A 27,755-nucleotide genomic window follows, 5' to 3' on the forward strand; every position below is an offset into this window, starting at 1 on the left:
CCCTAACTCTCTCACCCTAACCCTAACTAAATAACACTAAATTAAGTCTTTGTTGCTTAGAATATGTTCCCCATACTAAAGTGTTACCAAAAACATATAACTTTGTCTTGAATTTGAAAAAAAAACTAAAATATTTTATTTTTCACTAAAGAAGGGTTCGGTGAATGTGCATATGAAACTGGTGGGGTTCAATACCTCCAACAAGGTTAAGAACCACTGGACTAGACGTATAAAATTTCATCGGATTTAGCATTTAGGAGTGACAGATTGTTTGGTAAACGTATAGCATGTTCTATATGTTATAGTTATTTGAATGACTCTTACCATAATATGTTACGTTAACATACCAGGCACGTTCTCAGTTGGTTATTTATGCCTCATATAACGTACACTTATTCAGCCTGTTGTTCACTATTCTTTATTTATTTTAAATTGCCTAAATGTCTATTCTTGGTGTTGGGTTTTATCAAATACATTTCCCCAAAAAATGCGACTTATACTCCAGTGCGACTTATACTCCGAAAAATACGGTATATAAGAAATACTTGAATTTCAGTGAATTCTAGGTATAAATATACTCCTCCCCCCTTAACCCCACCCCGGGGTTAAGGGGGGAGAAAAAAAATACTAGTCTTAGTTATTATTTACCAAACTTAAGTATTACATAAAAAACAAAAATGATCCACGTAAACCATCTTTTTTTTAACAGGTCTTTCCTCCGATGCAATTCATGTGTCGTTTTCTCCATTGTTAATATTTCCTTTATGATATCCAGCCACAGATTCCGAATAGGGGAGGGTTGAGTGTAAACCAGTATCTTGTGACAACTTTGCTAGAAGTTGTAACCTTAGCCAAACTCAGAGCCGGCCCAAGGCATAAGCGTACTAAGCGCTTGCTTAGGGCCCCGCAGCCACCAGGGGGCCCCCAAAAGCAATTAACAAAAATTTCTTATTTTTTATTTTTTGCATGTACGAGTCTGACTGATGATTTCTAAATGATCAAAGATATATTATTGTATAAAAACACAATTTTAGGTCAACAGAGTGCTGCTGCTGATCTAGGCCTAGTGATTCTTCCTGCCTCTCTTTAAATGTAAAACTGCCTCTGCTGCACCTGTGACGTTTGCCGCCCGCCGTGCAATGCCAGTGCGCACTGGGCATCAAAAGCGCAGATAGAGGCAAAACAATGTCACAAAAAAGGACATATCCTTCAGGTGCAGAAAAAAGGAAGAAGAAGAAAGTGGAAGAGGAGAAAAAATGCCATGATAAAGGTATGTTTGCATGACTTGGTAATAAAAAGTTTATCAAAGAGATTTGTAGCTGTAATTAGCTTTAGCTAGGTGACGTTAGCTAGCTAGCAATATGTTTTTAGCATCAGGTGCTAGCAATATGTTTTTAGCATCAGGTTACGAGTGAGATATGTTGTTTGCACAAATTGTTTGCAGCAGAGCACGGTAATTTATTTGAGTAAAATAAACATTATTTTTTACATCAACTCATAAGTTATGTGAAACTTCTCCAGGAGCATTGTTAAAATACTTTGGAGGCACAGAATCAGCCCAGAGCCAGTCCACATCCTCAGGCTCAACTGTGAGTGATGAATCAGGTGAGGAAAAGACTGTCACGGTATACATTTAATTTCTTAGTATAAACATTACACTTGAAGGGAAATTAATATAGTCAAAGTATCTCATTAATATGTGTGCCTATATGTATGTATGTATGTATTTCATCTTAGGTCCATCTCCATCCTCTACAGTGCTCTCTCACACACCTCCACCCTCTGTGCCCACTGTCCCCTCCATGTCTGAAACCACAGCTGATTTATCTAGTAAGTTAACTGCAAAACACCCTTTGTAATTGCTCATTGTACTGCAGAACATTCTGAGATTAATAATTATGTCCAACAGTGCAATTTAATGACCTTATAGGTCCTTCTTTTTTAGTCATTGTCTTTCTTTGGTCACTTCCTCAGCAACTTCCACCACAACGTCCCCTTCACACCATGGACCATCATCAGCTCCGCCAGTTGACCCAGCTGAGTGGCCTTCTTTCCTCTCAGATTCAGACAGGACTGAGCAGGTGATCAGAGGACCACTGTCTATTAAGGAGAACTTTTCATTCCCCAAACGGCATGATGGCCGAAGTTTTCATTATCATTATACCTACAGACAGCTAGTCAATGGAGAAAAAGTCAAGCGTAGCTGGCTGACTTATTCAAGAAGTAAAGATGCAGTCTATTGCTTTTGCTGCAAATTATTTTCCAGAAAGTCCTAAAAACTGGCAGCCGAGGGACAGCTGGATTGGGTCAACATAGGTGCACTGCTGAAACAGCATGAAAACAGTGAAGATCATTGTAGCAACATGGTGAAATGGAAGGAATTTCCCTTGCGTCTTTCAAAGGGGAAAACTATTGAGAATTTAACTTCAGTAGACTGCACTCTCTTTGTACAAAGTAAACATTAAATATGAACAATTAACTAAAAATATAAACTAGTAATTAAAGACTAATATGTACAAGACTGATGAGACAAGATGACACTTTTACCGTAAATGCAAAGCTTTATCACTTGGACTGTTCAACCCCAGGCCACTCTTGTAGCTGAATGTTTTCTACATTTTAAGATTAGGAACCATATGTGGCACTCTGGACATCATTCGTTCATTCATTGGTATTATTTATGTTATAAACTGGGCCACCCCCATATCTTTATAAATGACATGTCATTTGTAAAGACATGCCAGGCTGACAATAGGATAATGTAAACAACACTGCCAGAGCCGCAATGAGTTTATAGTAGGTGTGTGAATGATCAATCAATATTATTGGCAGAAATAGAGGGCCCCAAAATCTAATTTTGCTTAGGGCCCCATGGAGGCTTGGGCCGGCACTGGCCAAACTAATACCAATCTAATGTAAAAAAAACAACAAAACAACAACAAACCAAAAAAAAATACTTTTAGGAAATACTGCCTATATGTGTGGCGCATGTTTGAAATGTAAAGTGCAGGTAAATTAATGACATTAAGTATTATTCTTGAGTACAATTCTGTTTGTGAAGTAAATATGGAGTGGACTGCATGACAGGGCCTTTTATGGACATATTTGTTTGACAGCTATGGCTAAAAAAGCTGCTGCTATTTACAGCTCCTTGTGTGTTCGAAAACTTAATCAACAGTTCAATGCATTGGTCAGCAAATTACTTTAATTTAGATACATAGTGCTAATCAATCTTATAAAATAAAACAAAAACAACCCCAATTGCAGCTTTACAACATCAAAAAGGATATACATTTGCAGAGCAATTGAGGAAGACAATATACTTACATTAAATATAACACCGGGAACGGAAAACAAAACGAATCAATAATAGCAACAACATTACCAGTAACATTAATAAGAACAACAGTAGTAGTAATTACATCATTCATCAACAACAGACACAATGAATTAAACAGCAAATACGTTTTTTTCTTGTGTTTGAGTGAAATTGTTATTTAAATTTAAATTGTATTCTTTGGAGGTATTCATTCAAATGTTTCTATATTAAAAAAATTGGAGATTAAGTCCCAATACTTTAAATGGGAAGCACAATGCAACGTCTAAGTCAAATGCTTCTAATTAGAATTTAGCAGAAATGTCCCCAAAAAAACAACAACCATGCCCTAAAAGTTTAACACATTTTGGATCTTAAGTTTTCCACACGCTAAAGCATGTCTTTAGAATTATTTAAAATTCCATCTCACCATGTACAAGTTAATTTCCTATGACGGAAAGTCAAAGTATGCAGCACGGTGACTGGGGTTAGATCGTATGCCTCACAATAAAAAGGTCCTGGGTTCAATCCCGGGCTCGGGATCTTTCTGTGTGGAGTTTGCATGTTCTCCCCGTGACTGCGTGGGTTCCCTCCGGGTACTCTGGCTTCCTCCCACCTTCAAAGACATGCACCTGGGGATAGGTTGATTGGCAACACTAAATTGGCCCTAGTGTGTGAATGTAAGTGTGAATGTTGTCTGTCTATCTGTGTTGGCCCTGTGATCAGGTGGCGACTTGTCCAGGGTGTACCCCGCCTTTTCGCCGAAATGTAGCTGGGATAGGCTCCAGCCCCTCCGCTACCCCGAGAGGGACAAGCGGTAGAAAATGGATGGATGGATGGAAAGTCAAAGCAGGCTGCAGGGAGGACTTGTTGTAGGCATGTTAGCCTCAGGCTGCAGGTACAATTATCATTTAAGTAGCTGCAATCACTGTTGGTTTTATTAAAAAAAAAAAAAAAAAAAAAAATTGCAAAATTCTAAAACATGAAATCCATAGCAACTGGTAATGTATTTTACATTCCTTTTTAAAGCCCTTTAATTTTGAACAGTTATTTATTCTATTTTGTAACATTCCTTACAGTTGCACCACCTGATCTACCGGTTTTGCCGTCTGACTTGTGCAACAGTGATGTGCAGTCAGGTGAGGGGGGTGAAACAGAGCCAGAGCATGAGAAAAAAAACACAAATAATGATAACATCAAATAAATATTAATATTTATCCGTTGAACTGAATTATAAATGTATTTTCCGAAGGATTCCAATGATTTTCAACATTTTCCTTATAAATCGCTGAATTTGCATGTTTCCAGATCAAGTACAGATCAGAAACCGGAGATGAGGCTGTGCAAGCCCAGCCTACTGTACTAGAGGTGTCCGATAATGGCTTTTTTGCCGATATCCGATATTCTGATTTTGTCCAACTATTAATTACCGATTCCGATATCAACTGATACCGATATATACAGTCGTGGAATTAACACATTATTATGCCTAATTTTGTTGTGATGCCCCGCTGGATGCATTAAACAATGTAACAGGGTGTTCCAAAATAAATCAACTCAAGTTATGGAAAACAAATGGCAACATGGCACTGCCATATTTATTATTGAAGTCACAAAGTGCATTATTTTTTATTAACATGCCTCAAAACAGCAGCTTGGAATTTGGGACATGCTCTCCCTGAGAGAGCATGAGGAGGTTGAGGTGGGGGAGGGGGGTAGGGGGTAGCGGGGGTGTATATTGTAGCGTCCCGGAAGAGTTAGTGCTGCAAGGGTTTCTGGGTATTTGTTCTATTGTGTTTATGTTGTGTTACGGTGCGGATGTTCTCCCGAAATGTGTTTGTCATTCTTGTTTGGTGTGGGTTCACAGTGTGGCGCATATTGGTAACAGTGTTAAAGTTGTTTATACGGCCACCCTCAGTGTGACCTGTATGGCTATTGACCAAGTATGCATTGCATTCACTTGTGTGTGTGAAAAGCCGTAGATATTAAGTGACTGGGCCGGCACGCAAAGACAGTGCCTTTAAGGTTTATTGGCGCACTGTACTTCTCCCTACGTCCATGTACACAGCTGCGTTTTAAAAAGTCATACATTTTACTTTTTGAAACTGATACCGATAATTTTGAAACCGATACCGATAATTTACGATATTACATTTTAAAGCAATTATCGGCCGATAATATCGGCAGTCCGATATTATCGGACATCCCTATACTGTACCCTCTAAAAGGCGCCTTTTAATGTACTTATTTTCCATCTTGCTGCTCCTCGCATCACGACAAAGCACCACTGTCCGAGAAGTGTGATTTAAAAGGAAGTAAGATGATTAAATCACACTTGCTATGATCATGTTTTAACCATTTATCTCACAATTAAGACACATTCTTCAGAACAGATCCAAACAGTTCATATGTGACACGATCATGAAGTAAGAATGCAGTGAAATGATGAAAGACACCATACTTGCCAACCCTCCCGGATTTTCCGGGAGACTCCCGAAATTCAGCGCCTCTCCCGAAAACCTCCCGGGACAAATTTTCTCCCGAAAATCTCCTGAAATTCAGGCGGAGCTGGAGGCCACGCCCCCTCCAGCTCCATAAAGACCTGAGTGAGGACAGCCTGTTTTCACGTCCGCTTTCCCACAATATAAACAGCGTGCCTGCCCAATCACGTTATAACTGTAGAATGATCGAGGGCGAGTTCTTGGTTTCTTATGTGGGTTTATTGTTAGGCAGTTTCATTAATATCCTCCCAGCGCGGTAACAACACACAACAGCAGTCACGTTTTATTCTACCGTAAAGCAGTTCGTCTGCTGTAAACAGCAATGTTGTGACACTCTTAAACAGGACAATACTGCCATCTACTGTACATGCATATGTGACAATAACATCAAGGGCCTTTAGAGTGTGCAGTGCACAACTGCGCACACAACAAGGAGATGAAGCAGAATGCATCATCAGAGAGGGTGTTCAGCATGGTTAGAAAAATAGTGACAGAGAATAGAACAAGGATGGACAATTCAAACCTTAACTCAACAATGAGTAGATGAGAGTTATGTGTGTGTTAGGGCTGCAGCTAACGATTATTTTTCTATCGATTAATCTATAGATTATTTTTTCGATTAATCGGTTAATCTATAGATTATTTTTTTCGATTAATCTATAGATTATTTTTCCTTTTACTGATTATTTTTTTTATTTAAAATGAAGAGGAAAAAATAAATGTAGGCCAGTTTTTTCAAAAGGCATGGCTTTTATTTACAAAAAAAAAAGTATGGCCACTCAGTCAACATTGACAACAACATGACAAAATATTCTGTAACAATGTAAACATTTAAAACTTTTAACATTTAACAAAATTAAAAGTAGCTTATTTGCTTTTTAATGTGCAAATATAAAAGTAAACATCCAGTGCAAATCTTAATATTCTGGAATAGTATAAGCATTTAAAAAGTAAAAGTATTGCTTATTTTGCTTTAAAATGTGCAAAAATAAAGATAAACATCCAATACAAAAAAGTGCAAAACGGAAATATCCTGTAACAAGTGTAAACATTTCAACAAAAGTAAAAGTATTGCTTATTTGCTAAAATGTGCAAAAATAAAGCTAAACATCCAATACAAAAAAGTGTACAGTGTAAACATTTCAACAAAAGTAAAAGTATTGCTTATTTTGCTTAATAACACAACAATGATAGTATGATTAAAGTGAAAGTTAATTGTTGGTTTGTACATAGTATATGTAACTGTTAATGTTGTAAAAGGTATTTGCACAACTAATTAACGTTAGCGTTTGTGACACGTCTTGTGCCGTGGGGTTCTTTCAGGACCGACAGACTGAACGCCAGACGGCTTTGCCAGGTTTACAATCTTTTAAATTTTACACAAAGTCTTTTCTCTTCCAACTCTTTTCTCTTTCTTTCCTCGCTTTTCAGCTCCTCTTCCTCGCTCGCTCGTCGTCCCCTGTCTCTTGCGGCGTCGCTCCTGGCGCGCCCCGCCTCGCCGCTCGCTCGCCGCCGCCGCCTCTCCACAGCGTTAAAGAGGAGCGCGTCTTTGTAAACACTGAACAGGCACGCCAAACGCGCCTCTCAGAGCAAACGGTGCTTTAGTTTATGAATTTACAACGCAGATACAAATGACACATTCATGTTTTTGTGTAATAATGACAACGTATACGCACGCGGACGAATGACTTGTTGATGGTGATGGCAAGAACGCTGTCGGGGGTTTTCTTTTCAAATGTTCGTTCATAGCCGTTGTGCTGCTATGATAGGCCATTTCCGCTCGACACAGTGTGCATACAACAACATTATTAGGCCGTTTATTGAAATACTCCCACACTTTTGACGACTTTTGGCGTGCTTTTTTCCCCTCGCTCGCATCGTCTGCTTTGCGCTCCGCCATGACAGTAGTGTGACGTAAATATGCGACGCGCCGATGCACAAAAACGGCGTCGACGTATTTACGTAACCGATGACGTCGACTACGTCGACGCGTCGTTTCAGCCTTAGTGTGTGTACATGTGTAAATAAATGAACACTGAAATTCAAGTATTTCTTTTATATATATATATAATAAAATAAATATATATATATGTAGCTAGAATTCACTGAAAGTCAAGTATTTCTTATATATATATATATATATATATATATATATATATATATATATATATATATATATATATATATATATATATATATATATATATATATATATATATATATATATATATAAGAAATACTTGACTTGGTGAATTCTAGCTGTAAATATACCCCCCCGCCCCCTCCCGAAATCGGAGGTCTCAAGGTTGGCAAGTATGAAAGACACACACAAATAGAAATATGTGTATTCAGGCACACTGCATGCTTCAATGTAATTAGAATGAATTATTTTCATTGTCAAAAGTGGAAGTGCAGCGTCGACGTGTTTGAGTGTCTAATTGTCTTTATGCAACACACCTTGTACACGCACACGTTTGTAGCAAATATTTCTTTTTTATTATGCAACTTTATTGGCATTAATAGTCATTAAGCATCTGTCATGTTTTCCTTCTTCCGCAGTCAGAAAGGTGTAGGAGTGTCTGCTCCAAGAGGCAGAGATGTGGAATGGGGCGGTATAGCTCGGTTTGGTAGAGCGGCCGTGCCAGCAACTTGAGGGTTGCAGGTTCGATCCCCGCTTCCGCCATCCTAGTCACTGCCGTTGTGTCCTTGGGCAAGACACTTTACCCACCTGCTCCCAGTGCCACCCACACTGGTTTAAAAAAAATGTAAATTAGATATTGGGTTTCACAATGTAAAGCGCTTTGAGTCACTTGACAAAAGCGCTATATAAATATAACTCACTTCACTTCACTTCAACAATGACATCCTATAAAGATTAATCTCTACACTTGGCGGGAGATTTAGCGCTCATACTTTGATTTAGGTTTAGATTTAACATTTGGCGCCATACTTGCCAACCTTCTCGAATTTTCCGGGAGACTCCCGAATTTCAGTGCCTCTCCCGAAAATCTCCCGGGACAACCATTCTACCGAATTTCTCCCGATTTCCAGCCGGACAACAATATTGGGGGCACACCTGAAAAGGAGACTATTATATATGTCTCCGTTATCCATAGGTTTATCTATAAGCCATAAAGTGGGCAGGCACGGAGTTATTTCTCAGTGTGTGTTTATTCCAGCCGGCACATTAATACTGGCTACAGGGTGTTAGCCAATGACTGTGGCTGGGGGGCGGGACTTCCGGGAAAGATAGGGAAGTGACGTTGTTAATAGGAAGTGGGTGTTCAAGTTTTGCCGGTAAAAGGGATAGACACACATTGGAGCTGTTGTGTGCTTGAATGACATCTTGTGCAATAAAGACAAGACAAACAAAGAAGTAGTATGAGCCTACATTCCTGGGATTATTACAGTACACTGACACGGATTCAGAGACCGCTCGCCATGCAGTACTCAAATGGCAGAACAAAAGCTACTCAAATAGTGAAAGGTAAGTGTTATTTTTTTTTAAAGTAAGCAGCAAGTACAGTATAGTTAGTAGAACAACTGTGTTTTCATTACTGTATATATATATATATATATATATATATATATATATATATATATATATATATATATATATATATATATATATATATATATATATATAAGAAATACTTTAATTTCAGTGAATTCTAGCTATAAATATACTCCTCACCTTAACCCCGCCCCCCGGCACCGAACCCAACCACCCCCCCGGCCCACAATCTCCCGAATTCGGAGGTCTCAAGGTTGGCAAGTATGTTTAGCGCTCACATTTAGATTTAAGATTTAGGTTTAGTTTTAACATTCAGGTTGGGGTTTAAGATTTAGGATTGAGGTTTAAATTAAACATTGAGCGCTCCTATTTAAAATTTAAAGCTTACATTTAGATTTGGATTTTAGATTTGGATTCAAAATTTTGGTTTAGATTCAACATTTGGCACTCACATTTAGGCCCTGTTCACACTAAGCCGGCTAAGGTTATCCAGGGTAAATCCCACTTAACCGTACCCTTGTCCACACACACACAATGGTCGTTTTTAGACACCCTCCCCCCCTCTGTCAGCCAGCGCAACGCGACCTAGTACGCATGCGGGGAAAATGTGCACGTCATAGTCACCTCCAGTTTTGCTTTGTGTGCAAGTTCTTTAATTTAACTTAACTGAACAATATCCAGTGTTGTGGTATTTCAATGAACTGGAATCCAGTGTGCTGTGGGGCCCTATTGTAGTGAATCACACCTGAGCCATCATAAATTAATCAAATCATTAATGGACATGTGAAAGTAAACAATGTGACAAAGAACATTTGACAACAATCAATCAAGGGATCTAGATATCTGGTCAGGACACTCCTCACTCTTCACCTTCATTGGCCATTTGTTTTTGATGACTTTATATACTCTGGACCTTGACGTTGAGTCCGCAACATACATGGCGTACAATAACTGGGACAGTCTGCTTTGCCAGTCCAAAAGCATTCGCCGTTTTCCGTAGTTAGTCTTCCCTCGACAGCCCGGTAATACAAAGCATTTCTCTTAAGGTATTCATGTGTGATTTCCAGTGTTGGGTTAGTTACTGAAAACCAGTAATTAGTTACAGTTACTAGTTACTTTATTTCAAAAGTAACTCAGTTACTAACTCAGTTACTTACACCGAAAAGTAATGCGTTACTGTGAAAAGTAACTATTTAGTTACTTCTTTTTTTTTTCCTTCTTTTTTTAAGGCTCCCATTAATGCCCTTTTAGCCTTCATTTTAGTACTGTTATTGCACTGGAGAATAATACAATCTGTTGATCAACTTGACATGCATTTGCATCAATGAACTCAGAAAGCAATGTGGTCTACATCAGTGGTCCCCCGCGGACCGATTGGTACCGGGCCGCACAAGAAATAAATATTATTTTAATTTTTTCAATTAATTTTTTAATTTAATAAAAAAAAAAAAAATTAAATCAACCTAAAAACACAATATATACATTATATATCAATATAGATCAATACAGTCCGCAGGGATACAGTCCGTAAGCACACATGATTGTATTTCTTTATGAAAAAAATAAATAAATAAATATAATTTTAAAAATCGCCCCCCCCCCCCCATCCCCCCCAACCCCCGGTCTGTGGGACACATTTTCAAGCGTTGACCGGTCCGCAGCTACAAAAAGGTTGGGGACCACTGGTCTACATACAACACACAAAGACAAAGATATGTTTCAAAGGGCCAATTTATTTCAGGCCAGAACAAATTGACAAAACTATTTTAAATAGCTGCAACATAATGGCACTTTAACTTTAAGTAGATAGGATCTTTGATCCAAGACACAACATACATTTAACTAAAATGTTATTTTCTTTGTGCTCGACAAAATAAAAGTATTGAGAATGTCTCCATGTTAAGAAACTCAACTTCTGGCTTCGCCATGATGTCTTGTTAGTTGTTATGAGAGTAGCGTATGTGTGTGTGCGTGTGTGGCCCTTTAAGATATGACAGCATGTGAGGTGAGTGACGTCAGTGAGTGAGTGGGCGAGAGAGGTGAGGGAACGGCGACAGTGAGTGCGTGCAGGTGCTCTAGCTTGGTGGATGGCTGCGTCCAATAAAGTCACAACGTTGCAACAAACCGCCGGCCTCGTCATTCACCCTCAGCTGTAAAGACCCACTTCCGGGTAAAGTGAAGGTTGTTAGCCCTGAAGTACATAGGCCCTGGAGGAACGTCTCCCCTGCGCCCCCCAACTACGGTCTGGGAGGGAGGTCCCCCGACCCCCACCCACAGAAAGCACGCCTCTTCTTTTCCTTGTGACACAGAAGGAAGACACCGCAGCGCTTCAATAAAACACACTCAGATCTTCTGTTTCTAGCCGATACTACATAAAAAATAACGTAAAGTTAGTCCCAAAACTGGTGATTTCCACAAGCGTCTGTACATGTAAAACAATGAGAAACACGGGCATGTCTGGATGACTCACCTTCATATTTCCAGTGGTTAGCTCCGAGTTACGAAACCGCTTTATTATGAAGCTGGCTGTGGCGCGTTCTTTCTGACGTCACTTCATGTGTGGGGCGCGGTCTTTCTGGCGTCACTTCCTCTCCGAACTCAGTTTGTAAACGATCAATGAGTCCATACAAAGCGAAGAGCCGGAGATTCAAGAAATACACGGCTGACTTACCCGTGTAAAATATTGTCCGAGTACGTGGACCTTAAACGCTGGTTTAGTGTGGCTGAAACGGGGCTTAGGCTAAATAATTATTCGTTTAAGGGGTTATCCGGCTTATTGTAGACATAGCCTTAGATTTAAGATTTAGGCTTAGATTTAACATCCAGACCTACACAAGGAGTTTAAAGGTAATGCAGTTAACCAGCTTCCCTGCTATGCACATACAGCTACGTAGACGCATACACAGCTGGCTTGTTGCCAATTGTTAGCACAGTCAAAACCGTCCACGTAGCGTACACTAAATCAAGATAAATGACTGCATTTTTTTTTTACAAATTCCTACAATTTGTGTTTAATACCTGCAATATGTCTTATCTATGTAGTTTCAGCCATGGTATTGTTTTTAGTATGTAATAATATTTGTCTTAAAACACAGACCAAGAGTTGCAACCATAAATGATGAAGCATTTAATACAATGTCAATAAAACTTTCTATCCTATTCTTACTTAATCCTAGATAATGGCAGACTATATGTAATATATGAAATGGTAAATTGTTCTTTTAGTGCAATAAGAAAAGCCCAGAGTGTTAAAGGCATTACATTTTTATTTTAACCTTCTAAAATTGTGCTTTGAGTGCAAAGGGAAACATATGTTTGATGTATCATAAGATTTTATTTTAAAATGAAGCCAATAATGACATTTGTTTTTGTCTCCCTTTATTTTTCAAAAGTATAACAATATTTTTTTGTATCGGGACAACCCTATTATAGGCAATGCAAAGATAAAAGTGAGATGGATTTCAGAAATGGTATTGTTCACGTCATAGATGTCATGTTTTATATTCCTGAGAACCAGCGTCCTCTGCTGTGGATATATGATGTTATTCTATTGAGTTTGTTATGCTATAAAAATTGTATGAAAACTTTTTAAGGACTTACTTAAAAAAAGTTAGTCAACGATCATTTTATATAACAATGCTGGATTGTTTTTAGGAATCTGCTAAAAAATGTCTGTTTTTTTATTGATTGATTGAGACTTTTATTAGTAGATTGCACAGTACAGTACATATTCCGTACAATTGACCACTAAATGGTAACACCCCAATAAGTTTTTCAACTTGTTTAAGTCGGGGTCATTCCCGTGCTGCCAGGGGCTGGCCGCCCAAGTATGCCACACAAGAAAAGAACACGTGATTTTTCCGTCTAAAGTCGGAATTCCGTCTTTTTTAATCTCGGGGGAAAAAAAAAATTACCGTATTTTCCGCACTATAAGGCGCACCGGATTATTAGCCGCACCTTCTATGAATTACATATTTCATAATTTTGTCCACCAATAAGCCGCCCCGGACTAAAAGCCGCGCCTACGCTGCGCTAAAGTGAATGTCAAAAAAACGCTGCGCTAAAGTGAATGTCAAAAAAACAGTCAGATAGTTCAGTCAAACTTTAATAATATATTGAAAACCAGCGTTCTAACAACTCTGTCCCAAAATGTACGCAAATGTACAATCACAAACATAGTAAAATTCAAAATGGTGTAGAACAATAGCAACATAATGTTGCTCGAACGTTAATGTCACAACACACAAAATAAACATAGCGCTCACCTTCTGAAGTTATTCTTCATTCGTAAATCCTTCGAATTCTTCGTCTTCGGTGTCCGAATTGAAAAGTTGGGCGAATACGGGATCCAAAATGGCCGGTTCCGTCTCGTCGAAGTCACCGGAGTCAGTGTCACTGTTGTCCAGCAGTTCTGTGAATCCTGCCTTCCGGAAAGGTCGGACCACAGTTGTGACCGAAACTATCTGCCCAGGCATTTACGATCCACTGGCAGATGTTGGCGTATGTCGACCGGCGCTATCTGCCCGTCTTAGTGAAGGTGTGTTCGCCTTCGGAGCTGTGTGAAAAAAGCCACCCGGCCTCTTCGCGTAAACTTCCCTTAACCACTCGCTCATCTTTTCTTCATCCATCCATCCCTTCGAGTTAGCTTTTATGATGACGCCGGCTGGAAAGGTCTCTTTTGGATGGGTGGAAGTTAGCATGGCAAGCTAGAACCACAGTGAAGGATGACTTCTCATTCCCTGTGGAGCGAATATTCACCGTACGTGCTCCCGTTCCACAGTGCGGTTCAGTTGCTGTGAAATACGGTAGTAATCCGTGTGCGGATGGAGAGATTGCGTCTTTTTATGAACCGGATCGTTTAGTAGGAGCCATTTTGTGGTCTTTACAGATGTAAACAGGAAATGAAACGTACGGTGATATCCGCGCGTTTTTTTCTTCTTCTTCCGGGGGCGGGTGAAGCGCTTCCTGTTCTATGGGGGCGGGTGAAGCGCTTCCTGTTCTATGGGGGCGAGTGCTTTCATTGGCGGTTGCTTGCGTAGAAGAAGAAGCGCTTCCTGTTCTACCGGGAAAAAAGATGGCGGCTGTTTACCGAAGTTGCGAGACCGAAACTTTATGAAAATGAATCGTAATAAAGCGCACCGGGTTATTAGGCGCACTGTCAGCTTTTGAGAAAAATTGTGGTTTTTAGGTGCGCCTTATAGTGCGGAAAATACGGTATCTCCCGTTTTTCCGTTTTTTTTTTCCGACCCTAAATCAAGATTCGAGACGTAGTTTATATTACGCCGTAGTTGATTGGTCGATATGTTCCTTGTGACCAATCAGGACATCTGTTATGAATGATGACGTTAATAACGTCATCATTCATAATGATTATTACCGCCATTTTCCATATGTAAACGATGTCGGTTCTCGAGAGAAAGGACGCTTTACGAGTAAAAGAAATTGATAAACATGTCAAAAATAGGTTTCGATGGGACTGGATGGAAAGGGAAATCACTGATACTGTTGGGAAGAAGGAAGTTACGACTTTGTTCGGTAATTTTATTCGGAAAATCGATCGTCCCGGAAAGGTTTTGTGCACGTGGTGTCATGATAATATTGACTATGGATCATGAGGTTTCAAGGCTTTGGAAGTACATGCGAAACGCCAAAAACATATGAAACAACTTGAAGCAAGGTATGTTCTATTAATGATGTTTTCATGTCTTTAAACACTAAAATATTTTCTTCAAATGGTGCTGTCTTTGTTAATTTTAGCATGTTAAATTGGTGAAAAACCAGGAGTCCCCCAGACCCCCGGAAATTTTTTCAGTCTTTTTCATTGTGGTCAAATCACATGCCTGCACTATGATGTGTGTGATCTCTTTAGACCAGGGGTGCAGCCATTTTTGTCGACAGCTTGTTTTTATAATAAAAATGTCAGAAATAAGCGAATACACATGTTTCAGAGCATCACATATTTTATTTTTAAAGAATTTTATGCAACCTTTGGTATTATAAGTCTTCTTTACTCAGCTGCCTCTTTCCCCTGCAAACAAGTAAACAATTGGACAATCATTACAATTGTATTTAATTGCCATTTTATAGTATTTTCTAGGTTTTAGTATTTTGATAGCATTTAATTACTACTAAACAGAATTACCTTGCCAGAGTCACGGCTTTTGGCTCTCAGTTTGTTGACCTGAGATTCTGCAATATCAGCACGTTCCTCAGCCTCCTCCAGCTCATGCTGGACCTTCCTGCACTTGGACAAGTTAGCATTAGCCTGCTCATCCTGCAAAGTGAGACACAACATCCAGTTAAAAATACATTTGGATAAATAGTGTAACTTTTTGCACTCTAGATTTTTTCCTTACCGCTTCCTCAGCCTGCCTCTTGTAGGCCTTCACCTTGAGCTGCAACTTATCAACCAGATCCTGCAGCCTGCTGACATTTTTCTTGTCCTCCTCAGTCTGTAATAGAAATATGTGTTTGCAAATGTAAGTACATATCAATTTAAGGCCACTTTTTTGGATGCTACTGGCAATAATCACCTGGTAAGTGAGCTCCTTCACCCTCCTTTCATATTTGCGGACACCCTTAACAGCATCAGCACCACGTCTCTGCTCTGCCTCAACCTCTACCTCAAGCTCACGCACCTGGATAAAATAATGTTTTATGCAACAGGCATACTCTGTGAGAGCATTTTTTTTCGACATAACTATCTTACTCTGGACTCAAGTTTCTGAAGCTGCTTCTTGCCACCCTTCATGGCCAGATTCTCAGCTTCATCCAGACGGTGTTGCAGGTCTTTGACAGCAACCTCCAGATTCTTCTTCATTCTCTCCAGATGAGCGCTGGTGTCCTGTTCCTTTTTCAGCTCTTCAGCCATCATTGCGGCCTCGAAGGACGAAATTCATTGTTTTTAGGAAATTATTTAGAAGAGAAGTGAGACAAATATTATGAAGAAAAAACAAAAGTACATCAGTAATGGCCTTCTTGGCTTTCTCTTCTGCATTTCTTGCTTCCTGAACTGTGTCATCCACTTCACCCTGGATCTGGACCAGGTCGGACTCAAGCTTCTTCTTTGTGTTTATCAGACTTGTGTTCTAAGATATCAAAATATTTATATTTTCAGTGTACAGTCTAGTGATAACAAAGCTGATTTTTTTCTTAAATAATTACATAACTATTTACCTGAGAGTGCAGGAGTCCAACACGCTCAGATGCATCCACCAGCTCCTGCTCAGCAACTTTACGGCTTCTCTCTGTTTGTTCCAGAGCAGCTCTAAGTTCCTCAATTTCAGACATCATTAGGCCATTCCTGCGGTCCACCATAGCGGCCTGTTCCTTCAGATCTTCCTGGGCTCTCACAGCATCATCAAGGTGTAGCTGTGCATCCTAGTTAGTTCATGGTAAAATGGTAATGGTAATCAATGAATGGCAACACGACCAGTCACCACAGTGTGTGGTATAGATCATCACATTTAAATACCTTCAGCTGTCCCTGTACGATCCTCAGCTGCTTCTGAGACTCGGCAGCCTGTCGATTGGCGTGGCTCAACTGAATCTCCATCTCATTCAGATCTCCTTCCATCTTCTTCTTGATTCTCAGGGCATCATTTCTGCTCCTGACCTCAGAATCCAGAGTGCTCTGCATGGACTCAATCACCCTTTGGCTGTTCCTCTTAAACTGCTCCATTTCCTCATCTTTCTCGGCCAGCTTCCTGTCCACTTCTCCTTTAATCTGGTTGAGTTCCAACTGGACGCGCAGGATCTTAGACTCTTCATGTTCCAGAGCTCCCTATTGCCATTGAGAAGGATATATTATTCTTTGTACTCAGATATGATAATTCATATACTTCAGCTAGAGCAGTGTTTTTCAACCTTTTTTGAGCCAAGGCACATTTTTGTGTTGAAAAACTCCGGAGGCACACCACCAGCAGAAATCATTAAAAAGTTGACAGTAAAAAGTCGTTGTCGCAATTGTTGGATATTACTTTAAACCATAACCAACCATTCATCAATATAGCTCTTGTCTCAAAGTAGGTGTACTGTCACAACCTGTCACATCACGCCGGGACTTATTTAGAGTTTTTTGCTGTTTTCCTGTGTGTAGTGTTTTAGTTCTTGTCTTGCGCTCCTATTTCGGTGGCTTTTTCTCTTTTTTTGGTATTTTCGTGTAGCAGTTTCATGTCTTCCTTTAAGCGATATCTAATTTGTTTTAGCAATCAAGAACATTTGTTGATTGTCATGGCATTGTAGACTCTGTCTTTGCTCCACAGTCTTTGCTGTCGTCCAGCATTCTGTTTTTGTTTACTTTGTAGCCAGTTCAGTTTTAGTTTTGTTCTGCATAGCCTTTCCTAATCTTCAATGCCTTTTCTTAGAGGCACTCACCTTTTGTTTATTTTTAGTTTAAGCATTTGACACCTTTTTACCTGAACACTGCCTCCTGCTGTTTCCGACATCTACAAAGCAATTAGCTACCGGCTGCCACCTACTGATACGGAAGAGTATTACGTGGTTACTCTGCCGAGCTCTAAACAGCACCGACTCTTAACAACAACACTTTTTTTTTCTTTTGTTAAGTAAATTTGTACAGCCGATATGGGCATCTACATCAACAGTATGATTTGCCTGAGAAGCTGGACAGGACAAAAAATACAAATAAAAAAATAACCTAAACAACAACCACACATAATTTGCAGACTATTATTACTGGTTTGCAAAAATATTTTTAACCCAAATAGGTGAAATTAGATACACACCAGACTGTATCTAGTGTGCCGCGGCACAGTGGTTGAAAAACACTGAGCTAAAGTATATTATTTTAGATCACCTCAGCCTCTTCAAGAGCTGTCTGAATCTCAGACTTCTCTGTCTCCACTTGTTTCTTGGCCTTCTCGAGCTCATGGACGCTCTTCCCGGTCTCACCAATCTGTTCGGTTAAATCAGAGATCTCCTCTACAGAGATGGAAAGAGAGTTTGCAAATAAATAATCGGAATTAATCATTTTAACACATACTGTGAATTATATGCTGACTCCACAGTTAAAAGTATTGGAGGAACTTACGTTGCAGGTTCTTGTTTTCACGCTTCATGGTCTCCAGGTGATCCAGAGCTTCCTCGTAAGAGTTCTTCATCTTGAACAGCTCAGTGCCAAGAGAACGAGCCTCTTTCTGAGCTCCCTCGAGCTCTGCTTGTCCCTCCTCAAACTTCTGCTTCCACTCTGCCAACACCTAGTTCAGCCATTTTTTACAATATATTTTGATCAATACATATAGTATTTATCTGACTTTTGGTATGTCTTGATAGCACAAAATATGAAGTTTTACCTTGTCAAAGTTCCTCTGTTTTTTGTCAAGGTTGGCAGCAAGCCCATTAGCCCTCTCCACATCAATCATGAGGTCCTCCACCTCACTCTGGAGCCGCTGTTTCGTTTTCTCCAGAGAAGCACACTTGGAGTTCACAGCCTCAACCTGTTCCTCAGCCTCCTGAAGGCGCTGTGCCAACTTTTTCCTGTTTACAAACATGTTTATCAATGAGCATTTGTGTTAGAATTATAAGTACATGCATAAATTGCATCCAGGGGAATCCAAGTATGTAGTATAATTATGTTGATAATCATGTGAGAAAAGGTCAATATTTAATATGCTGCAATGTGAACTAGTAGAAACAACTTGCTAGCTAAGGTGAAAAGTAAATATATGCCTGCATAATTGTTATAATTTAAATTGTACTCACTTGGCCTCCTCAAGCTCCTCAGTTCGCTGGATGGCATCAGTTTCATATTTACTTCTCCACTGAGCCACCTCACTGTTGGCTTTGGACATACCACGCTGAAGCTCAGCCTTAGCCTCCTGCTCCTCCTCAAACTGCTCCCTCAGCAGATCACAGTCATGGCGTGCTGATTGAAGTCCATGGGCAAGAGCATTCTTTGCCTGGTAAAATAAATATTGCACTTTATGAACATATTTCCTGTGCAAGACATTATTTGGTGAGTATTATTACTCACCTTGACCTCCTCTTCAATCTGTCTCTTCAGTTCCTCAATCTGTTGTGTGTAGGCTTGTTTGCTTCTGGTCAGCTGTGAGACAAGAGCTTCCTTCTCTTCAATTTGACGACAATACTCACCTTTTTTGGACATCATCATCACGTTAGTGTGTGCTCAGTTTTACATCTAAAAGCAGGAAATCAGTGTAATATAAAGTTGGCTTATGCCTACCATTTTCTGTCAAAAGACGAGCTTTCTGCGAACTGTGGTCATTGAGCTGACGAATATTTTCATCATACTTGGTCTTCAGTTCACTAAATTGGTCCTCAAGAGTACGGCACATCTTTTCAAGATTACCCTAGTGTGCAAAAAGTTATGGAAATCATCGGTCGGTTTTTACATATTTTACAGTATTAAAGCATTTGTTTGAAGACAATGTAACAAGTTTATGCACCTTTGCTTTAGCAATGGCCTCCATGTTGCTGGAGAGATCATCAATCTCCATCTTGTATTCACTTTTTTCCTTCTCAAGCTTCTGCTTGACACGCTGGAGGTTGTCAATCTGCTCACCCAGCTCAGCAACACTGTCAGCCTGCTTCTTTCGCAGAGCGGCAGCAGTGGCCTCATGCTGCAAGGTGGACTCCTCAAGGTCACGGCGCAGCTTCTGGAACTCAGCCTCGCGTTTCTTGCTCATCTCAATCTGAGCAGCGGTGGCACCTCCAGCCTCCTCCAGCCTTTCACTGATCTCCTCAAGTTCCCTGGAGAGATCAGCTCTCTGCTTCTCAACTTTGGCACGAGCAGCACGCTCAGCCTCAATCTCCTCCTCCAGTTCTTCAATACGGGCCTATTGAGACATGATGTTGGTTTACTTTTTAACGTTGTAAAATACAACATAGAACATACATACAATTCGAAAGACAGACAAAAACATTCACCTGAAGCTCCTTGATCTTCTTCTGGAGCTGAGCACCCATTGACTGCTCATCCTCGATCTTGCTTAGAAGCTGACTAATTTCAAAGTCCTTCCTATGAGCATGTTAAAGTGCAAATGTTTAGAATATTTACATAATTTATACACATAATGCAAATATTCAGAATGTTTACACATTTTATACATGTCATGAATTGTATTTATATTGACATAAAGAACTATTTTATTACTTCTTAATTTTCTCATCTGACTGCTGTTTGTCATTCTCAAGGTCCATGATGGATTCCTGTGCCAGTTTCAGGTCACCCTCAAACTTTCTCTTGGCCCTCTCCAGGTCCATACGCAGCTTCTTCTCTTGTTCCAGAGATCCCTCAAGCTGTATAGTAATATGATTCAGTCATTATGACATTCAAACCAAATCTTATTTTTGTAGTACAAATAACTATATAACTTAATAACGTAACTTAATAACCTAAATAACTCTTACGTCATCCACTTGCTGCTCAAGCTTGGTCTTGGCCTTGGTCAAAGTGTTGACCTTATCTTCCTCAGCCTGCAGGTCATCAAGAGTCTGCTGGTGAGCTTCCTGAAGGGCTTTCTTCTCCTTGGTCAGTTTAGCAATGCTCTCATCCTGAGAAGCCATCTCCTCAGTCAGGTTCTTCACCTTTAATAAAACCAAACTGTTATTATCAAATGACAGATGATTACTGTAGATAGATAGATCAATATACAAATAGACAGACAAACAGACAGATACTGTAACTATGTACGATAATTACTTACCTTGTTCTCAGTGGCATGTTTCTCCTTCTCCACTTTGGCCAAGGTAAGCTCCAGGTCATCAATATCTTTCTTGAGCTCAGAGCATTCATCTTCTAGTTTTCTTTTCTTTGCAGTAAGCTCAGCATTGATTTCTTCCTCATCTTCTAATCTCTCGGTTGTCTCTTTGAGTTTGGCTTCCTGCTGAATTTTACTTTTGATAAGACCCTCACACCTCTCTTCAGCATCAGACAGATTTTCTGTCTCCTGTTGGACCGAAATGTGTTATTGTTTTTTGTAAACACATGCTTATCTGTAAATTGGTATGTACTCACAGATGCCACTTGCAGTTGCAGATCATTTTTTTCCTGCAGCAGAGACACCATCTTCTCTTCAAGTTCTTTCTTCTTAGCAAGCGCCGTAGCCAAGTCAGTGGTCATTTTCTCATAGTTTTCCTTCATCTGGGATAGCTCTTTTTCAGTTTCAGCACTCTTCAGCAGAGGCTTAATCTTGTAGTACACCTTCATCCATGGCCAATGTTTGACATTCATGAATGAGCGGACGTTGTACTGGACGGTAAAGATGGCCTCTCTGTGGATATAAATGTTTAGTTATGGACACTGTATGAAATATTTAGACTAATTTACTATTTTATTTTGATACTGATTGTGTTTTCAGGATTTTCAACATGCCTCCTTTCCATCATCTTCACAAACTCCTTTCTCATGACATAACCACGGCAAAGGGCCTGAGTCATTGTGACCAGAGTTGCCAGCTTTTCATCTCTCAGTTCCTCAAGGGTACCCAGCAGACCTGCTTTGAAGAAGACCTGACCAGATTGAAAAGTATAGTTCAGCAGGTGTTCATCCACCCAAAATCAATGAAAAGTCAACAACACATATTTGTGGATTGAAAACTTTAGAATGCAATCAATCTTTAGAAAACAACTAATCACCTTACACATAGAACTTAAAACTCAATAATCTGTTTACCTTGGTGTGACCAAATCTGTACTGGTCATGGTCAATATCAATTGAACCAAGCAGCTTCTCTGCAGCCTTCTTGTTGTCAATGAACTGTCCCTCAGGGATGACACTGGCATTCAGTACCTTGTACCTTTTTTGTCAGTGGATATTGTTACATTAGTTAAGTCTTATAAAAAAAAATCAAAAAAATATTTAAAATTGCAAATAATACCTCTGCTTAAAGTCTCCATAGAGGATTCTGCTGGGGAAACCTTTCCTGCAGATTCTGATACCCTCCAGCACACCGTTACACCTTAGCTGATGGATGACCAGGAAGTTCTCCATCAGACCTGTTGAAATAGACAACTATTTTTTTTTTTTTATCAGCAATCAATATTCATTAACAGCATTTTGAAACCTAATTATCTTACATAAAATACTTTATTGATATAATTACCTGGTGTCTTTGACTCATTAGGAATCAGACAACGCACAAAGTGAGGATGAGTGCTTCTTAAGTTGGTCATTAGCTTGCCCAAGTTTTCCTGAAAGTCACAAACAGGGATTATTGTCAATGTAACTCGTTTTTACACACTCAAAATAAAAATCATACATGACCTGTCCAAAATAGATGATCTTACCCTAAACTGTGAGGATACAGTCTGCATAGAGCCACCCTTCTTCTTGCCTCCCTTCCTGCCTCCCGCTTCTGTGAATTATTTTGGTGGACATTGCAATCACATTAGAGTAAAATGTAATATTCATGTGATAAAAATGTAACTTTCATTGTTCTAACAGAAAACAACCAACTCTATGCATACCCTCAGCAGGAGCAGGAGGATATAGGTAAGCCAGAAGTTTAACTGGAGACTTCTGGTACAGCTGCACAACAGAATCATTCAGTGGGTCCTTGTTCTTGTCCAGCCAGCCACCGATGTTGTAGTTCACTGTGCCAGCATAGTGCACCAGGGAGAAGTGGGCCTCAGCCTTGCCCTTTACGGGTTTTGGTTTCTCAAAGGCTTTGTTTTTGCCAAGATGCTGATCATACAGCTTGTTCTTAAAGGATGTATCAGTGGCCTTGGGGAACATGCACTCCTCTTCAAGGATGGAGAAGATACCCATGGGCTAAAATAATGAGTAGAAATAAACATTGTAAGTGATCCAGTCCAATTATCATGTTGTATTTTTCTCAGTGCAATAGCAATAAAACACTATTTTGTCCATTCAATTGGTTCCAAATATTTGTTCTCAATCAAATACTTACCTTTTCAATCAGCTCAATGCAGGCAGCCAGGTCCATGCCAAAGTCAATGAACTCCCAGATAATGCCCTCCTTCTTGTACTCATCTTGCTCCAGGACAAACATGTGGTGGTTGAAGAACTGTTGCAACTTCTCATTAGTGAAGTTAATGCACAGCTGTTCCATGCTATTGAACTGCGGGAAAACAGGTAAATTACAACAAATTTGTCACCACGAGTAATGTCCGAAAATATGTTTTACTCATTTCATAAGAATGAAGCTTACATCAAAGATTTCAAAACCAGCAATATCCAGCACACCGATGAAGTGCTGCCTTGACTGTTTGGTGTCCAACATCTGGTTGATACGGATGACCATCCACAAGAACATCCTCTCATAGATGGACTTGGCAAGGGCTGTCACTGAGTTATTGACCTGAATGGAAATAGATGAAGGGATTCATTATTTTTTTTATTTTTGAAATGTAAATGTTGTAATATATTTTTTAACATGATGAACATATGATTAACTTGAACAAAATGATAATATATTACACTAAAATTAAATAAAACTTAATCTATACATCATTTTCTAAATTAGAGCTCTCAATTTAACATTTAAACATATACCACCCTAAAGATTGAATATTTACCTGAGCTACAGTCTGTCCCTTGGTGACATACTCATTTCCAACTTTCACTCTTGGATAACACAGAGCCTTCAGCATGTCAGCAGAGTTCAGACCCAACAAGTAGGCAACCTTGTCAGCTTCTGAAAAGTTTTTTTTTTTGTTAGACTTAAAATAGACTAACATTAATATTATTTGGTTTACCCATTCTACCTCTGCAAGTCGTAATTGAGTTACTACGTACCCTCCGTGCCATCAGGCTCAGCCTGCTCTTCACGCTGCTTCTGCTTGAACTTCATGTTACCATGATGGAGGACGGCACCAGTCATTTTGTAGATGCTCATCTTTTCCTCATGACTGAAGCCCAAGATATCGATGGCATTCTGTGTGCAAAGAAGTTATTTAAAAAGATGATAATAAAACTCAGAAAAGAAAAACTAACTGAACATAACTTCAAATGTATTTAAATATATTTAAATTACATTGTTTACAAAATACTTTTACTCACATCGGTGGCTTCCAGCTCTACTTTGTCATCAATACTGGCCACAGTGATCTGTCCCATGCTGCACATAGGGAAGTCGTAGGGGTTGGTTGTGATGAGTGACAGTTCTGCAAATTCAAATGTAATAATTAGCACATTTTTTGACTGGACACATTTGAATGATGTAGCTTTTTTAAATGACTGTTCCACTCCATACCAATCAGTTCTGGTTTGTGGTTGGTCATCATCTGGTAGAAGATGTGGTAGCCTCTCTCATCAGGAAGCTGGAATGACACTCTGGACTTCTCCAGCAGATCTGCAAATAATGTATGGAAATTGCAGTCTAGCACAATTCTACTGCAACATAAATGTACTGTTTTTTTTTTTTTGTACTTACAAGTCTCAATATCAGCACTGGCCAGTTTGCCAGTTGTACCAAAATGGATCCTAATGAATTTACCCTGTTTTAAACAAAGGATTGTTAAACAGTCATTCATTGGATAAGAGTAAAATAGTTATTCTCTAGCAAAAGGTAGCTATACTTACAAAACGAGAAGAGTTGTCATTCCTCACAGTTTTGGCATTACCATAAGCTTCCAGAAGAGGATTGGCAGCAATAATCTGATCCTCAAGTGAGCCCTGCAATTAGGTTTAGAAATAAGATCAACAAACTATTTGTTTTTCTCTTAGAATATATCCTACATTTTTTGTAATTTTATATACCGTACCTTGAATTGTGCTGATCCTGCACCATCCTTTTTCTTATCTCCGCCAACTGAGATTGTGGCAAAGTACTGAATGACACGCTTGGTGTTCACAGTCTTTCCGGCACCAGATTCTCCACTGGAAATAAAGGCAAACTAATTCAAACATGTTTTCAGGTGTTTTTAAAAAAAAAAAAACTAATTTTAAAGCAAACAAAAACATACGTGATCAAGACGGATTGGTTCTCTCTATCTGTTAAAATAAAAAAGTGCAATCAATTTTGCATTTCTGCTGCTGAAAGCTTTGATTGTTCAAAACTGAAAATTGTTAGCTAACTACATACCAGTAAGCATGAATTGATATGCGTTGTCAGAGACGGAGAAGATGTGGGGTGGAGCCTCCATACGCTTCTTGCCTCTATAAGCAGACACAACTTCCGCATCGTACACGGGGAGCCACTTGTAGGGGTTCACAGTTGCGCAGAAAAGCCCGGAGTAGGTCTGATAGAGATCAGAGGTGTAACACAGTTAACCACATGTCTTCAAACTATACATACAATCCTTTGATATGCTACTCAGTGGGCATTTATCCGTACATAAATCATCCATGCTGCATAACGCTCTTTGAGGTTATACAGGACAGAGGCTTCATTGAGATGGGTCATCATGGCCATGTCTTCAATTTTATCGAACTTGGGAGGGTTCATTGGAGTGACGTCATCTTCTTTAACTGTCTTCTCCTACAAGAAGACATTAGTCACGTTAAAAATAAAAGTAGAACATATTTTTGTTTAGAAGTTTAAAGATTCCAACCTCATTAGTGTCCAGAACTTTGACCGTGACTTTGTCACCGTCTTTGTTGGTGATTGTTCCTTTTAAGTACAGCTCCTTGGGATCGGTTACATAGCAGGCTGTCTTGGCATCAAAAGGTTTATTCTGAGCCTCAATTCTCTCCCTTTCTGGTTTACGAAGGAAGATGGCAGCCTTGCCGTAAAGGGCCATTTCTGCGTCAGTACTCATGGTGGAAGTTTGCCTGTAAGATTATTTTAAATATATTAAAAACATTCATATTCAAAAGAGACAGTCATTTTAGAAATGATGTGAATTTTGAGTCAAACAAAATTTATGATTAGATCGTTTCAACAACCGTTCAGATTGGACCTACCTGGTTGACGCCTTTCCTGTTAATTCTGTGGTCCAATACTGTTCAAAACAGTATGAGTCAGTGTACCTTTAAAACATCTTTTGATTTAGTCAATGTCTTCAGCAATAATATAATAGTCTCACAGAAAAAAAAAAATACTTATTGTAGTCTAGAGCAGTGGTTCTCAAATGGGGGTACGCGTACCCCTGGGGTTACTTAAAGGTATGCTAAGGGGTATGTGAGATTTTTTTTTAAATATTCTAAAAATAGCAACAATTCAAAAATCTTTTATAAATATAAATAAAAACCTATCTTTTTTTCCAAATAGTTCAAGAAAGACCACTACAAATGAGCAATATTTTGCACTGTTATACAATTTAATAAATCAGAAACTGATGACATAGTGCTGTATTTTACTTTTTTATCTCTTTTTTTCAACCAGAAATGTTTTGCTCTGATTAGGGGGTACTTGAATTAAAAAAAAAAATCACAGGGGGTACATCACTGAAAAAAGGTTGAGAACCACTGGTCTAGAGTCTATATACCACAAATGTATTCAGTATTCAATAGTGTGAGCAAAATATGAAGTGAAGTAAATTTTCTATATATATAGTGCCAAATCACAACACAAGTTATCTTGAGACACTTTACAAATGAAAGAAAACCAAGTGAATATAAATATAAATATCTTTACCTTAAGCAGGAACTCCTGGGTTATCGCCACACAGTTTCTCTCTTCAAACCCTCCTTATATTGGATGAGGTTTGCTTGCACAGCAAAGGTTAAATATGGTGTACATGCCAAATGTGGTATGGCCCACAGCAAGTAGTGGCTTAAGTTAAAACATGTTGGAAGTGTATATTGTTGTGGCCTTTCGGGTTTTCAACAATTTAAACCACTTAGTTGTTTTTTTTAATATATGTCATGCCTTATTAAGTATGATTACAAAATGTTTTAGCATCATAGTTAATAATATAAGTGGTTTACTAATCACTGTATTAAAGTAAATCGGGCATCCAACAGACACATACAAATGAGGTACAATGATCCCAAAATATTATATTCTATAAATATCAAGGTTCAATTAATATATAAAATATTTACATATATATCTTGGCTTTATGAAAATATTAACCTTAAGCAGGAACTCCTGGGTTATCTCCACACTGTTTGTCCATATATACCTTTAGTAATTATGTGTTTATTATGTGTCAGACAAATATTACTTGTTAAATTCCTCAACTTAATGTACTGTTAGTGATATTAATTTGTCATTTCATTCATTGAGTCATTTGACTCTTGTGATCCTAAGCTATAAACAACAGCATGCAGCTGTTGTTCCATGTCTGGCTTGTCGCTCAAGAATGTTAGGCACTGCATTTCTTTACTGTCTAACACGATATTGAGTTATGATTAAAAAATGTTCTATATTGCCAAACTTACTTTGCACATGCAATAGGTACTTGATTACCAATTAATCAAATTGTCAATAATTTAATTAAACTTTCAACAAAGTATTTTTGTCCTGTGTCCAAAAACAGACTAATTATTCCCAGCATGGTTAAATTGCAACATAATCACAAGGGACTGGTTTGA

At 39.0% G+C, this 27,755-nt stretch overlaps 1 protein-coding gene across 1 annotated transcript; it reads right to left on the reverse strand.

Annotated features, from left to right (window-relative positions):
• Window positions 1-15,280: 15,280 nt before the first annotated feature.
• On the reverse strand, window positions 15,281-26,035 carry LOC133612444 (myosin heavy chain, fast skeletal muscle-like). The gene is made up of 39 exons (XM_061969856.2): window positions 25,829-26,035; window positions 25,612-25,755; window positions 25,360-25,516; window positions 25,241-25,268; window positions 25,040-25,154; window positions 24,858-24,950; window positions 24,709-24,772; window positions 24,529-24,627; window positions 24,336-24,439; window positions 24,072-24,210; window positions 23,852-23,970; window positions 23,485-23,634; window positions 23,224-23,394; window positions 22,781-23,084; window positions 22,601-22,668; window positions 22,417-22,504; window positions 22,192-22,309; window positions 21,987-22,110; window positions 21,683-21,823; window positions 21,330-21,581; window positions 21,019-21,261; window positions 20,723-20,899; window positions 20,466-20,611; window positions 20,240-20,330; window positions 19,759-20,148; window positions 19,536-19,662; window positions 19,326-19,444; window positions 19,055-19,251; window positions 18,646-18,829; window positions 18,384-18,549; window positions 18,150-18,274; window positions 16,806-17,114; window positions 16,508-16,711; window positions 16,294-16,419; window positions 16,041-16,211; window positions 15,865-15,969; window positions 15,688-15,783; window positions 15,474-15,605; window positions 15,281-15,359 (listed from the first exon to the last, which is right to left on the reverse strand). Exons 1-39 carry the CDS (start codon window positions 26,033-26,035, stop codon window positions 15,339-15,341), a joined length of 5,814 nt encoding a protein of 1,937 aa, XP_061825840.1. The 3' UTR covers window positions 15,281-15,338.
• Between the last annotated feature and the right edge of the window lie 1,720 nt (window positions 26,036-27,755).

The sequence above is a fragment of the Nerophis lumbriciformis genome, linkage group LG10 (genome assembly GCF_033978685.3).
Source record: "Nerophis lumbriciformis linkage group LG10, RoL_Nlum_v2.1, whole genome shotgun sequence".
In the NCBI taxonomy this organism is placed as follows: domain Eukaryota; kingdom Metazoa; phylum Chordata; class Actinopteri; order Syngnathiformes; family Syngnathidae; genus Nerophis; species Nerophis lumbriciformis.